This window comes from Bombyx mandarina, chromosome 06 (genome assembly GCF_030267445.1).
Source record: "Bombyx mandarina strain Sakado chromosome 06, ASM3026744v2".
Taxonomy (NCBI): domain Eukaryota; kingdom Metazoa; phylum Arthropoda; class Insecta; order Lepidoptera; family Bombycidae; genus Bombyx; species Bombyx mandarina.
The window spans coordinates 851,243-866,166 of record NC_143213.1 but is presented as its reverse complement, the minus strand read 5'-3'; the positions used below and the strand labels follow the sequence as shown (position 1 = coordinate 866,166).

The 14,924-nt window shown below is 39.4% G+C and overlaps 1 protein-coding gene across 2 annotated transcripts; it reads right to left on the bottom strand.

Moving 5' to 3' along the window:
• Nucleotides 1-169: 169 nt before the first annotated feature.
• SF1 (splicing factor 1) lies at nt 170-14,708 on the bottom strand. Of its 2 annotated transcripts, XM_089728245.1 has the most exons (15): nt 14,230-14,654; nt 12,713-12,817; nt 12,183-12,215; nt 11,524-11,659; nt 8,991-9,156; nt 8,008-8,154; nt 6,985-7,060; nt 5,333-5,485; nt 4,916-5,022; nt 4,524-4,690; nt 3,715-3,987; nt 3,105-3,291; nt 2,570-2,622; nt 1,006-1,063; nt 170-436 (listed from the first exon to the last, which is right to left on the bottom strand). In XM_089728245.1, exons 1-15 carry the CDS (start codon nt 14,499-14,501, stop codon nt 318-320), a joined length of 2,052 nt encoding a protein of 683 aa, XP_089584371.1. In that variant the 5' UTR covers nt 14,502-14,654; the 3' UTR covers nt 170-317. The 2 variants fall into 2 exon arrangements, with proteins under 2 accessions (XP_089584371.1, XP_089584373.1); XM_089728247.1 differs by lacking the exon at nt 12,183-12,215 and having other exon boundaries at nt 14,230-14,708.
• Nucleotides 14,709-14,924: the final 216 nt, after the last annotated feature.

Here is a 14,924-nt window from a genome sequence, read left to right as displayed (position 1 = left end):
AAATAATAATAAACATACATTTCACATTAGTAATCATTTTATTGCTTTCCGTTACCTCATCACTGCTTTAAAAGGTAATTTTTTACAAAATTCATTTCTACGTATTTTTAACAGTTCATTTGAAAGATAAAATATTAAATATAGTACAATTGAGTGATACTTCTTGTGTTGAATTGAATTGTCGAAATATGCACTTTCATTTAATTTTGTGAGTAATTGGAACAATAATATATCTATCGCAGAGTATGCATAGACAATCAGAACGATCGCCGTGGCGCTGGCGGCCGCAGACACGTTGATGTTGTGTGGCGCCAGGTCTACGAGGAGGAGACGGGCGGAGGGGGCGGCGGCGGGGCGAGGAAGGCGGGCGGGGGCGGCGGGCCCCCCCACGGCGGGCTGGGACCGAACCCGCGCCACGGTCCGGGACCCATCATACCTGTAAATAATAAAATTACAATACACCAACTATACTGTAATAGGACCTCTTGTGAGTCCGCACGGGTAGGTACCACCGCCCCGCCTATTTCTGCCGTGAAGCAGTAACGCATTTCGGTTTGAAGGGCGGGGCAGCCGTTGTAACGATACTGAGACCCTAAAACTCATATCTCAAGGTGGGTAGCGGCCAACGGCGGATCCAGGGGGGGATCATGGGGGTCATGACCCCCCCCCCCCTGAGCTAGTTCCAGGATTTGAACTAACTTGGACTAATTGAAGAACATCATGATTTATTTATTATCTATTGTTATCAAAATTAAATTATAAGTTCTTAACATGCCCACGACTGTGACCCCCTCCTGGCGCCAAAGCTAGATCCGCCCTTGGTAGCGGCATTTACGCTGGATGTCTATGGCCTCCAGTAACTACTTAACACCAGGTGGGCTGTGAGCTCGATGTACATACAATAAAAAAAACTATCATTTCTAATTAAAACGATAAAAGCTTCATTAAGTTTATGAGCTGAGTTATGAGCATTAGCATCAATGAGTATTAATGGAATGCACGTACCTGGTGGAGGGGGCGGCATGGGCCCGGGGGGTCCGGGCGGCCCCGGCATCTTGTCGCTCTGGAACACACACAGACATGATGAATCAGAGCAGAGTATTCAATGAAAATATTGCATGACGTCTTATTACAGTAGTACTTACAGGGGCCAAGCATGGACATCCCTCATAATTCTTATGATTATTTACGAATTAATTTAAAACGTCATTAAATAACATTCCATAAAAAAAAATGAATGTTCATTTAATTTTATTTATTTATTTATTTAATATATTTTGTACACACAGCTGTTAGAAAAAAACACGACAATAAGGATACAGAGCACAGGGGCACTACTTATTTCATGATGAAATCTCTTCCAGTAGGCCCGCAAAAGGAAAGAAGAATATTTTTTTAAGGTTTTTAAGTTTTTTTTTAAAAATTTTTAATTAAGATTCCTTTCTTGATAGATTGACTTATGCCCGTTTTCACCGACAAGTTCCCAAAGTGGTTCTACGTAGGAAACACTTTAGACAGGAGATTACCTAAATCAACCACCTACCTAAATTCATTTTCACCATGCTTTGTGCTAAGTTTTAAGGAGTTTCTTAGTTAGGTGACGTTTTAATGTTTTGATTGGAGTGCTTGAAATATCGACGTTTTATCGATAAAAATATGTGATCCGCGATTACCTTTAAAATATCCATCAAATAAAAGAATAATAAATATTAATGACAATAAATCATAATTATACGTCTCTGGTATATAATTTATTAAAAAAAACCCAATCTGTTATATAAATATGAAATTGAATAACGCACTTTAGTCCTGAATGTCAATAATTCAACTTTCAGTTTAAATTAAAAAGTTATGTCACTATAAAGAGCTATAATGAACATTAATTTGGAATTGGCTATTTATTAGTTTTTATTTGATACCCATAGAGCTATAATTAAAATTTACTCAAACACTCGTTCACTCCAAAAACCTTACTTTTCATATATAAGGTAAAAAAAGATTTTATTCTAATAAAAATAGCACAGTTTCTTTGGATAGCCTATACCTAAAGGCAAAGTCTTTGTCATCGTATTTTCCGAAATCTTCAGTTCTCTGACGATACAAGCGTGGCCTTTTAAGTACAGAATGACTAGAATCTAACTGTAAAGACTCAACTGCTTCCAAACTTTCTAAAAATAGAGTTAAATCATTGTCCATTGTAAAAATGGTTTTCAAACCTTTTGAATGTTATGTATTGAAATAGATGACAGCAGACATAAAACTGTCTTCTAGTGTTAGGAGACAGTTAAGGAACGAAAAATCGGTTTAGGGAGCCTTTTAAGAACTTAGGAGATACCTAAAGGTTGGTGAAAACGAATTTTTAATTAGGGGCTCCTTAAATGCAGTTAAGGGATCCCTAAATGTCGGTGAAAATGGCCATTAGTGTCCGATATGAAAGGGATGTTACTGCCATTGGTGATGGTAGTGTTTAAAACTGCCTGTGTAATTGTCAGATTAAGTTTCTAAGAAAAAATATATCTGTAATAATTTGTGGAATCTTTGTTTTTTTAAATTAATTATGTTCACTCACCATGTGGAAGGGCGGCGGGCCCGCGCCGGGCGGCGGCGGCTGCATCCCGACTCCTGTGGAGATAGGACAATGTTTATAGCACTTGCTACGATTGGGGCCCCTGATTAGGTCCTACACGATTGGTTGTTTTCTTGTTTTTAATATAATTACTTTTAATTAATCCTTGTGTTATTTAAGACCATCACTTGATTTAAAATCTATATGCTATCTATTTTTTTTTTTATACATCTCTGATATTCCTGTAATTTTACTTGAAATAAGTAATAGTTAAAGTAAAGACATGTATTTTTTCAAAAAGCAAAAGCAACATGGTGACTTTTTAATTAGTGATTATTTTCACTAGACAACACAAAGTTCAAGTTCACAGGGTTAATATTAAAAGGCGAATTGAAGTCCAAAATGTTAATAATTCTGTTAATTTTAAATGTAAATGTTTAGTAGAATTTACATAAAAGAAAACTCGTTCATTCATCTTTCCATTCGCATCGTCACCATCCATCCATCAGTCGTCCATGGGTGGCGGTGCGCTAGTTACCCATCCAGGGCGCGGGCGGCGGGGGCGGCGGCAGGATGGCGCGGGGCGGGGCGGCGTGCGCGTACATGGGGGGCGGCGGGCGCGGGGGCGCGCGGGGTGCGGGCGCGAAGCCGCGGGGCGAGGGGGCGGGCGGCCCGGACTCGCCCAGCTCCGCCATTAGTGACATATACTCCTCGTCTATCTTGGCCTGGAAGCAACATTCACCCGAATATATTGTTTTGAGCCACAAATTATTTCCGCTCAGTGAGCAGTTGAGCCTGCAACGGATGCACGATGTTTATACTATTCTTAGTAAATAAGGCCACTGTCGCCGTAACGTGATACTTCTATAGTCTAGCTGTTCAGTTAATTGTCATTGTAGAAAGAAATCTTCCATTGTCCCGAGCACCTAGTTATTTAGTTTCTCCCAAAACGACAGTTAAGTGTTTTTGAGAAACAAATGCATCATTATCGGGTAGTTCAAGTATTTTTAAAATTATACTTCATAATATCCGAATGCACTGTGTACAGATTGAGAGCACCCAAAAAATATTTAACATGTCATAAATTTACAATTTAATTCGACAACTTTATTTACGATCTACATCTGTACTTTTGGATGTAATAGTACCTTATCGGGTTGGTGGTGCCCGGGTCTGCGGGCGCGGCAGTCCCTGGCGATGTGCCCGGCGCCGCCGCAGGAGGAGCAGACGATGGCGGAGGTGACGTTGGGCTTGTCGGGGCAGAGCCAGGTCTTGTGGTCGGTGGCGGAGCAGTTGGCGCAGCGCGCGGCGTCGTGCTCCCGCAGCGTGCCGTTGAGCTGCGCCAGCTCGCGGAGCTGCATCCGGCGGAGGTCGTTCTGACCTTCCGGCACCTCCACGCCTTGGCGGATCACTTCTTTGATCTGTCAAAGTACCGGTTTAGTTGTACTGTAATCGTTGATACTACGTGCCCTGCCAGCGGCACAGAAATTGAGAGAGAGAAATTGAAAGAGAGGGCTAGGCTATACACAGAACAAAGGCATGTTGCCCAGTTGATGTCCACAATTGTTGTCCAGTTAAGTTCATTAAACAAAGTCATAACGGATTGTGCGCTCTGGGACTTTTTTTCATTGCCGTATAGGCAGACGAGCATACGGCCCACCTGATGGTGAGTGGTTACCGTCGCTCATGGACGTCAGTAATGCCAGAGGCAAAGCCAAGCCGCTGCCTACCGTTTTATTGACTGTCAAACCCTTTTTTTTTAAAGCTTAAATTCCGATTTATAGATATGCTTTATTTATTTCATAAAATAATACGATCATTGAAAGATCGACTCAGATTAATTCGATTTACATTGCTCGACTTCATTAAATTGCGATTTTTATACAATACAAAAAATCGATTCATATTCGCTACCCTATTTATACAGTCAGCAATAAAAACCGGGAGGGTTAGTAACCTTCTCGACGGCCTTCTTGACGCAGTCCGCGTTGGTGGCGGTGATGTAGGCGTGCAGCGGCTCGTCCTCCCCGGGCAGCGGCTGTCCGTCCTTGCGCCCGACCTTGCCCTCCTTCACCGAGCCCTTCCCACGGATTATTATCTTGGCTCCGGTTTCCTTTTCCATCGCTGTAATTTTAATTATCGAATATTATAAAAAGCGTTGTCCACAGCTCCTGCCGCGCTGATATGTGTATGTGACGTGTCGAGAAATACTTAATTCAGACAAGGAGTATTACTTATTATATTGCCTCGTTAAAGTCGACTAAGCATTTTTGATATACAAGGCTATAAAAATATACGTTAGAAAATGTCTGTCTACGAACAACAACAAGTTCTGTATAATGAAGTTACCTTTAAGAGTGTTCCCTCGCGGCCCGATGAGGAGTCCGACGAAGTTGATATCGGGGTGCTCCTCCTGGGGTATCATCACTTTGTCGTGCACCCTTATTATCGGCGGCCTGTCAAAATAAAGCGATACTTATTATTACAATTCATAAGAACTCAATTTGTATCGGACGCAACGCCGACAACAGCTATGTGTTTTTTTATATGAAAAGAGCTTTAATGTTTTAAAACTATAATAAATAATATGTATTTATAAGATATTATTTTTTTATTTGCATCTTTTAAAGTTTTTAATTATTTTAGTTTTAGTTAGCCTACCACTATTCTAAACAAAAACTGACACAAAATGATATGGTGTAATATAGTCCTATTTCGTTAGTTCAAGAGGTCGGACGGCATGAGCGACCCTCTCGGGGACCTTACTTGTAGTCGGGCGGAGGTTTGAACTCAGGGTTGACCTGCTGCATCCTCTGCACCAGCCTGTGTCTCTCTTCCTCAAGCTTCCTCCTGGTCCTGTACTCGCGGGTGTTCAGCCTCTTGCCGTCCGTCGAGTATATGGGCTCCGGCGATGGTGATCTGATGTACGTGAGAAAACTTGGATCACTTCGTTCTAAAACCTCATGCAAGAAGTACTAATACTGGTCATGCGCAAATGAGGACCCCACTCTCGGCGGGTCCATTGTCTTGTCATTACCACTGAAAGCTGTGAGCATGCTTCGCGTAATTTTTAGAGCGTGTAGTCTAGCACGACAGCAGTTGTATTGTCACTTTCAATTAAATCGAATGAACATTTGGTAATTGATTAAAAGTGATGAATTTTGAAAACGAAGTCTTTATGCATTTCCAGCGTCTGGCTCTCTGGCCCTGAGGTCTTTACACGTTTTTTCAGTTTTTTTATAAATATATTCCCAAATGACTTGAGTATTAGTACGGCTTGCATGAAGTAATTCGGTGAGGAATTCTATGGAAACTAAGTTATTGTAATTTTATAAATAATAGTTTATAAAAATACACCAACTCAGTGCAGTGTTGCTACAGCCGGTGTAGTGTAGCAACACCAATATTATCAACCCTTAACCCTGGCAACATCGCGCTAAACCTATCTAAGACCTAAGCTTCGCCCTAAAGCCCTGAGAAATAAAAATAATTATTTTGACCTGAAATTTTAATTAGAAAATAAATATTAATTAGCACATTTTCAGCCCTGAAAATAATTAGATTATTGTGTGTGCTGAAAAAGATTATTACGGTTATTGTATATTTTATCGTTATTATTGTTTATTAGAACCGTGTCTGTAGGAATGCGTATTACCTGCAAAATTAAGAAAAATTTCGCATTAGTAGCTTGATTATATCTTTTCTGTTTTATTATTTTGATAAAGAAATTAAAGTTCTCAATTTCACTAATTTTTTTTTTTATTTTTTTTTTTTTTAGTCTTGGCCAAAATAAGTATGTAAATATAGTAAAGCCAAAGTATAGTTTAGTATATTTTATATAAAAAGTAAATTGCTGAAAGGGCATTTACATTAAAAAAGTATTTTAATGAATTATGTGTAGCACTTTTCAAAGGTTCTCTCTCCTGTAAACAGAATATTAATTGGAATGTAAATTTTCACGATAAACCGTTTACAAATTATGGCCTCCAATACATTTTTATCATCACATTCTGTTTAACTTGTTTGTATCATGGATACACAATAATTTATAGAGTAAAAATTTTAAACACTGGGACTTGACTAACACTATAAATCTGGTAAGATTTGTTAAAATAGTTTTAAAAATGGCTTTAAAGTAGTTCTAAAAGACTGTAATATTGCAATAAAATATATAATGGCTCCAATTTTTATCTTTACTAAGCATTACATTTTTAGCTCAAAGTTTTCACCAAACAGAATCAGTATGTACCTAAATTTTGTTATTATACAAAAAAATATATATTAATTTTGTCATGAAATAAACAACTCTGGAAATATCAACGAATACTTTACACGCCTGCTCATTTCGCCTGGACCGTTATTATACTCGTAATAAACAAAAGTGATTAGTTGATGGAATACTTATTCTTTAGGAGTACCTCTCTTCGACGTTGGCCGGAATGCCGAGGTCGCCAGATCTGAGCTTGCGGCTGACCTCCTCGATCTGCAGCTGCACTGCAAGGAACGGATTAGACCCGCGACAACACAACACATTAGATAGCATCCCTCTCCGCACTAGCTACCTACCTCGCAGCGCTGACCTTCCTCATCTTTGTCAACGATTAAATCTCTTGTTAATACTGACCAATCATCTTTACTAAGCATTTTTCAATACACATTTTTATGGGATTCTTTGCAATTACTTTTTATTTTTGTTATAGATACTTTATAATAATTGAAAAAATTAAATTCGATATGCTCAAATTTCAGTAGTAAATTTTAGTTAATGATAATTTGTATTAAATTGTATATGTGATTAACTAATAGCATACTAGTGTAGCTTCATAATTTATCCATTATAGAAACATCAGGTCACAATCAGAAACTTAGTTAAGTACACGATTGGCATCTCTAATCACAACATAAAATTTAAGAATAAATAAATTTCCAAATGTTGTTTAGTTTGGCATGCCCGTGGCGAGTAACATTAGAGAGGCCAATATTATTTTGACTGATTAATATTTGAATAATAATTTACACAACTAAACAATTCTGAGCTTGATTGTTCAATTCTCCATATCGATTAATATTGAACATATTATATTAAAAATAATTACAATCAAAGAATTGAACAAACAAATTAACCAATAAAGTCAATACGACGGCATTACATTGAAAACAATTGAATACCAATTGCTAATAAAATTATAAAACAGAACAATATGAATAGTGATTGTATAACAACTAAATTGGATCTTTTGTGATATTAAAATTAATGACGGTTGGACTACGAAAGGTGTAGATTTTTAAACGAAACAAACAAAATTAAACAGACGAATCTCGTGTAAAATTTTCCAATGTCAGGAAAATGCAACATTATTAAGAGATTATATGAGTTTGACGTAAAGCTTTAGTTGTTGTACAGTCGTGGTGCGGGTGCGGGGGGCGGGGCGGGTACTCACGCAGGTACTGTTCCTCCTGGTCCTTGGTGAGGGTGGAGGGCAGCACGGTGGGCAGGCCGGGGATGAACGTCTTGTCGTGCTCGGAGCCCGTCCAGCGCGTGCGCCGCCGCCGAGCGCGACGCTCCGCCGCCGTCTCGCCGGGCGGGCCTGCCAGCCAACCGGACATTATGTCGTGAGATTCCTTATGTATCCCTAACTATTCGCTGGTAGCTTAGGGGCTATTCTAGTTCGGAGCTACGCCCAGACAGACTCAACCTGAGAGAATTTGGTAACACTAGCCCTAGCGAGAGCAGTGCTTCGCAGAATCTACCACCGGCTCGAAATCGCGACCCATTAAGAAGATCCGGCGAGAAACTCAGTGGGCTATGTCTATTGGTTAGTTCTAGGACGGTGACCGGTGCTTGAAGGACCTAAAAGCACCGAGAGTGAATCCGGGGGATCCGACAAGACATGTTCCGGGCGACGGCGGCTCTGCGTTGCCACATCGCGGTCGGATAAGTAATTAACGGCAACCACGATAAGAGAGTTTTAGTGTCGCGCCGCTTTGTCGAAGTAGCGTTCTGACGCTTCCTTAAGATACTTACATATCGGTCCTAGGCTTGTATCGTCATGAGCGAGCACTACACTTCCATAGGTTATGACAGAACGTAAACAGCTTTTGTTGGAGTGTCACCTTGTTACGAAGGGACAATTTACTTCGCTTGCAGATCACAACTAGAGTCGACCGAGGAAGAGCGCGGCTCGGTCGCGTACTGACTTAATGCGGGGCCCGAATGTCATCCTTTGTCCAGAGCGACGCCTAGATACTTAGCCTTCGAAGCCCACGGTATGGGCTTTTCAAAGATTTGTATGGCGAGAATGGAGCATTTCTACTCGAGTAGTAGATAGCCGTATCATCCGCGAAAAGGTCTATTGACCTATTGCGAATAGGTCTATACGTCGCGGGTGGAGAACCCACTGCGTGTCATCGGAATGTACAATACCCAGTCCGTCGTCCTTGTCGTCATCGGGGTGGTGGTCGCGGTCCCGATGCTTGGCCTGCAACAGCTCCAGCTTCTGCTGCACGGAGGTGGGGGGCGGCACGGCGGCGGCGGCGGACAGCGCGGCGGCGGCGGCGGCGGCGGGCTGCACGCCGGCTCCCGCGCGGCGCTGGCGACAATATACTTAGAATCATTTCCTTGTTCTGACCCGTTGGACGTAACACAAAACAATAATGGATTTAAGGAAATCATTCGCAAGTATTAAAACAGTTGCAACAGAATATATAATATACTGGTGGTAGGACCTCTTGTGAGTCTGCACGGATAGGTACCACCGCCCTGCCTATTTTTGCCGTGAAGCAGTAATGCGTTTCGGTTTGAAGGGCGGGGCAGCCGTTGTACTGTTCAAAGTGAGGCCATTTACGTTCTAGATGTCTGTGGACTCCGGTAACCACTTAACACCAGGTGGGCTGTGAGCTCGTCCACCCATCTAAGCAATAAAAAAAATACCAAACGATAAAATTACTCATACGGATTAGTTTATGAAATACAAATTATAACTGAATTTTATTATTAGGACATTTAAAGTAGACTTCAATATAACAATTCGCTTCGATTAGAACCAACAGCATAACAGTATTCGTTTATAGTTTTTATTTACATTAATCAAAGAAATATGTATATATGATAATAAAAATAAACATTTGCAATATGTACTTATAAATAAATAAATCGCCCATCATAAACCGAGCCTAAATCGAGAAGTAATGTTACCTCTTTTTAATACGCTTTTATTAGCTTCAGACGTATGTACCTAGTCAGGTCATAAGTATTGTCACACAGTAAAAACTTTTCTTTTAGAATGCTGGCCACAAAAAAGTTTATTGAATTCGAATTTCGAATTGTTCATGAAAATGAAAATGTATACTTTTAGAATTTTACTCATTTTTAAATATGGAGTGGACGCTTAAAGAAGACCGTGTTGCAGTTATTGCGTTACATCGTTGCGGTTACGCGCCAATTAAAATTTTTAACATACTGAAAAATTTGAATATAACCAAAAGATTCGTTTATCGTACCATCAAACGATACAATGAAGACTCTAGTGTAGATGACAGGTCAAGAAGTGGTCGCCCTCGGTCTGTTAGGACTCCAGCAGTGATAAAAGCTGTGAAGGCGCGAATTCAAAGAAATCCCAAACGTAAGCAGAAACTGTTGGCCCTTCAGATGGGGTTAAGCAGAACCACGGTGAAAAGGGTGTTAAATGAAGACTTAGGGCTTCGGGCATATCGAAGAAAAACAGGACATCGTTTGAATGCTCGTCTAATGGACCTGAGACTAAAGAGATGCCGCGCTTTGTTGAAGCGGTACGCGGGAAAAAAATATCGGGAAATTCTTTTTTCGGATGAAAAAATTTTTACCGTAGAAGAGAGCTACAACAAACAAAATTATAAGGTGTACGCACACAGTAGTGAAGAAGCGAGCAACCGTATTCCGCGTGTCCAACGAGGTCATTTTCCATCCTCGCTCATGGTATGGTTGGGAGTTTCTTATTGGAGCTTAACAGAGGTACATTTTTGTGAGAAAGGTGTAAAAACGAATGCAGTTGTGTATCAAAATACAGTCCTGACGAACCTTGTGGAACCTGTTTCTCATACCATGTTCAATAACAGGCACTGGGTATTCCAACAAGATTCGGCGCCAGCTCATAGAGCGAAGAGCACACAAGACTGGCTGGCGGCGCGTGAAATCGACTTCATCCGGCACGAAGACTGGCCCTCCTCCAGTCCAGATTTGAATCCGTTAGATTACAAGATATGGCAACACTTGGAGGAAAAGGCGTGCTCAAAGCCTCATTCCAATTTGGAGTCACTCAAGACATCTTTGATTAAGGCAGCCGCCGATATTGACATGGACCTCGTTCGTGCTGCGATAGACGACTGGCCGCGCAGATTGAAGGCCTGTATTCAAAATCACGGAGGTCATTTTGAATAAACTTTAGTGTCATAAGAATCTATGTTTTGTTAAGTTCATTTTGGTATATGAATGATTACATAATGAATAAACTTGTTTCAATTATTTTACATTAAACATGTGACAGAATTTATGACCTGACTAGGTATGTTTGTAACGGAATCTTTGAATACTTGAATACTCGGAAAGTAAAAGTTAAAAATGTCGGAAAGTAAATAACAGTCGCGAAATAAAGCCGTATCAGTATTTTAAACGTGTTTATGTCTCATGAAAATCTTAGAACTTTTCGATGCCTTAAGGTGTTATGTAGATTCTACTGTCTGGTCATCAACACGGTTTTCTCATTGGCCAGCAGTCTTCTCTAGGTATGGTAACATTCTGCGGAAGAATTTCGATTCCCGCGGCCCCCGCGCACACGTGTAGAAAGACACCGGGGTGGTTATAGCCGGTAGGAGTCCGGCACGCCCCTTTGCCTTTCCCCATGCGGAGGTAGTCCATTAGGATTTCCTCCCGAAATAAAAATAACATTATGGTATGGTATGGTAACATTGTGTTGTAGTACCTGTGCAACAGCAGCCGCAGCCATGATGGCAGCCTGAGCGGCAGGGTTCAATGCAGTGACATTATTTATCACTGGCCGAGCTGTAGCCTTGGTTGTTGTACCGACCATTTGGTCCAGTAATGCGATGGTGCCATCTCTGTAAGCGAATGAAAACAAAACATCTTTATTATGAAATATACATATGTATATAGTTTAAATAAAAAAAATTATTACCTAAAGTTCTGTTACAGATGAACTGATGTTAAGTTTAATGGTCAGTGTAATTCTTTGTGTTTTGGTGATAAGAAACAGTTTCATTAATTTTAATTGAGTATTTAAAAGAGCAGTCTGAGACTGAACACTAACAGTATGGTCACAGGTTTATCAAAACAGATTCACAATTCAGCTTATACTAATCAGAATCAGACAGACAGAATGATCAGTATCACCTGAATTGTGAACCTTTTTTGATAAAATATGTAATATCATTTTACTTCACAGCATCCACAGATTTTAGCCAACACTTGTGAATTTGACTAATTTGTAAAATCTATAACAATATTGACTTCTTCTATAGAACAATCTATATTACATATATGATTAACATTTATGCCAATTTCCACTTTAATCTTATTATGACAATCTAATTATTTTTTTAACTGTAAGGAGCTAGGCTGTACCTCTGGCTTTGGGTGGGCTGGATGCTCATCTGCCTTCGCAAGCAATGAAAGAAGTGTCCAAGCTTAAATATACTGAATATAAATTTAACCTAATGAAATCAAATTAGTTTAAATGTTAAGTTTATACAGAAATCCATATGCAATGTGTATATCATATAATTTTATGTCTACTTCGATGATTACTGTCAAATATATCTCATGTACATATCAACAGCTGCCAAAGTACATATCGACGCTTGAAAGGCAAACGTGACTAAGCGACAATAACTGCTTTGTACATAAATGATAGGCAATAACCATATTCAATGCGCACAAAAAATATATTTCTAGGTCTATTAAAATAATTTCAATCCTCTAGCTAAATTCTACTACAGCTAGATTCGTTAAAAGAATTTTTTTCCAGGTGTTTGTACTTTAAATTAGTCTACTGTAAAGTTCAGCATGTTTGCCTTTCAAACGTCGATATGTGTATCTGTTAAAATGTTCATTTGTTCAACCCACCAACCCGAGAGTAAATCAAGCAAACAAACCTATCTTTAGACTTCCTGCCTCGACTGCGGCTTCGAGAGCGGCTCTTGCTGCGGCGTTTGTCCTTATGTCTGTCTCTACTTCTGCTCCTTTCTCGATCTTTATCCCTGAATACAGATTGAAACAAATTTAATCAAGTATAAATGATAAATCTATACTAATATATAAATCTACAGTGGTTTTTGCGGATGTTCCATTATAACTACTGAACCGTGCATCCGATTGCCTTGAAACTTGGTATCCATGTAGAAAATACATGTACTTAATGGATAGGTTTATATTTATATGAGTGTTAGACTCCCTACACCAGTTGCGGGGGCGCTAATGATGAGCATCTTTGTGGGGGTGAGAAATAATAATGTTAATTTAAATGCCCAGCGAAGCAGACGGGTACAGCTAGTCATTGATAAATACAATACCTAAACAGACCAAAAGTAAACACAAAATTTAAATTTTGATTCAATCAACTGTCTTGATAATATTTTCGAGAAAAGCATAAATAGACAATTACATGATTTATGGGGCTGACATAAGTTTCACTTGCTTGGGATTGTGTAGTAGTAGTGTGTAGATTTGTAACTATATTAAAATTGTTGTTTTTATGCAAGTTGCCTCGTTTCCATCATTGGCTTGAACTCATAAATGACTAAGTTAGCTTTTGTAAATACATACACATGCTGTTAAGTGTTTTTTATTATTATTATTAGTTAGTGTTAACAGTGAAATAAGCCTTTTAACAAACTGGATTAATAGAAATAATTTTTAATTGACGCTAGTACTAAGATAGAAAACAGATAAGAATTTTTAGCAGAATCCTATTTTCATTTTCTGGACTCAGTATCAATCACTTTGTTTTTGTCTCCTATATCATTCAATATATTCTTGTCTTCACTATCTATACTTATGAACTCTAATCCATCAATAGTAGTAACACTTGAATCATTTTGATGCTCTGTGTTATCTACTTTCCTTTTACTTAATTCTCTATATCCTTCAATTAAATTACCTAAGCTTTATAATAATTTCAGATATCTTGAAGTTAGGATTTTTATTGCCCTTGTAGGCAGATGAGCATACGGCCCACCTCATGGTGTGTGGTTATCGTTGCCCATGGACTTCAGCAATTCCAGGGGCAGTGCCAAGCCGCTGCCCACAAAATGATATTTTAGTTATAAGAATTAAATAGAATTATAAATTAGATGGAATAATTGGTCAATGATTTCCTTCCAAAATAATTGAATGGTTGTTTTGATTTCAGACACCAGATGTGAAGAGAGACTTGTCATAGTTGTCACTAAGCAAGGGCGAGGGGAGTTCAGTTTACAGTCAGATGGTATGTGGTAAAAATATATGTACACCCTGTGGACAAACACAGTGGTTCTAAATAGTGTGGATGAATGATGATCCGGTGATGAGTGGTGTGATTGTAAATTGTGATGTTGGGGTCTTTCGCTCGCTCGCTTTTACCACGATAAATTCATATCTGGTGAACTTTTTTTTGACAATGTGACATATTTACCTTTTGGAACGACGGCGGTCCCTGTCGCGGTCTCGATCACGATCCCTATCCCGGTCCCTGTCTCTATCGCGATCTCTATCCCTATCCCTGTCCCTGTCCCTATCACGATCACGGTCCCTATCGCGGTCTCTATCACGACCGTGATCTCTATCCCGGTCCTTGTCGCGGTCGCGGTCCCTATCCCGGTCTCTGTTCTTCTCGCGATCACGATCTTTATGACGATCACGGTCTCTCGAACGAGATCTGCTCCTATCACGGTGTCGAGAACTCATCACAAGTAATTATGAAATAGCAACGTTTTATTGATTCGTTAACTTCAGTATCACTTATGCTTAAATAAAATCAAAGACCTTTTTGTGATCTTATGTACGCGAGCGGAAACCACTTCCTGCAAACTATAATCGACACGATAGCCGCCTGCCGACAAAACAGACGCAATCAAAATTAACAAAATGGTGGTTACCATAGATTTCATAGATAATCGTATTTTTTGGGTATGGCAACTTGTTGCATTACTATTAGTGCCAGCGTCGAGCTTAAAACTTAAAACACAATTAAGTGGGAAATTTTCAAATAGTAGATAAGCCATATACTTCCTTCTGTGAATCTAGCATGACCACTCGAGGTCACTAAAATAGGTAGGAAAAAAAATTTCGTTTAGTCACAGTAATTAGCGATTTAAGCTATTTATTTTT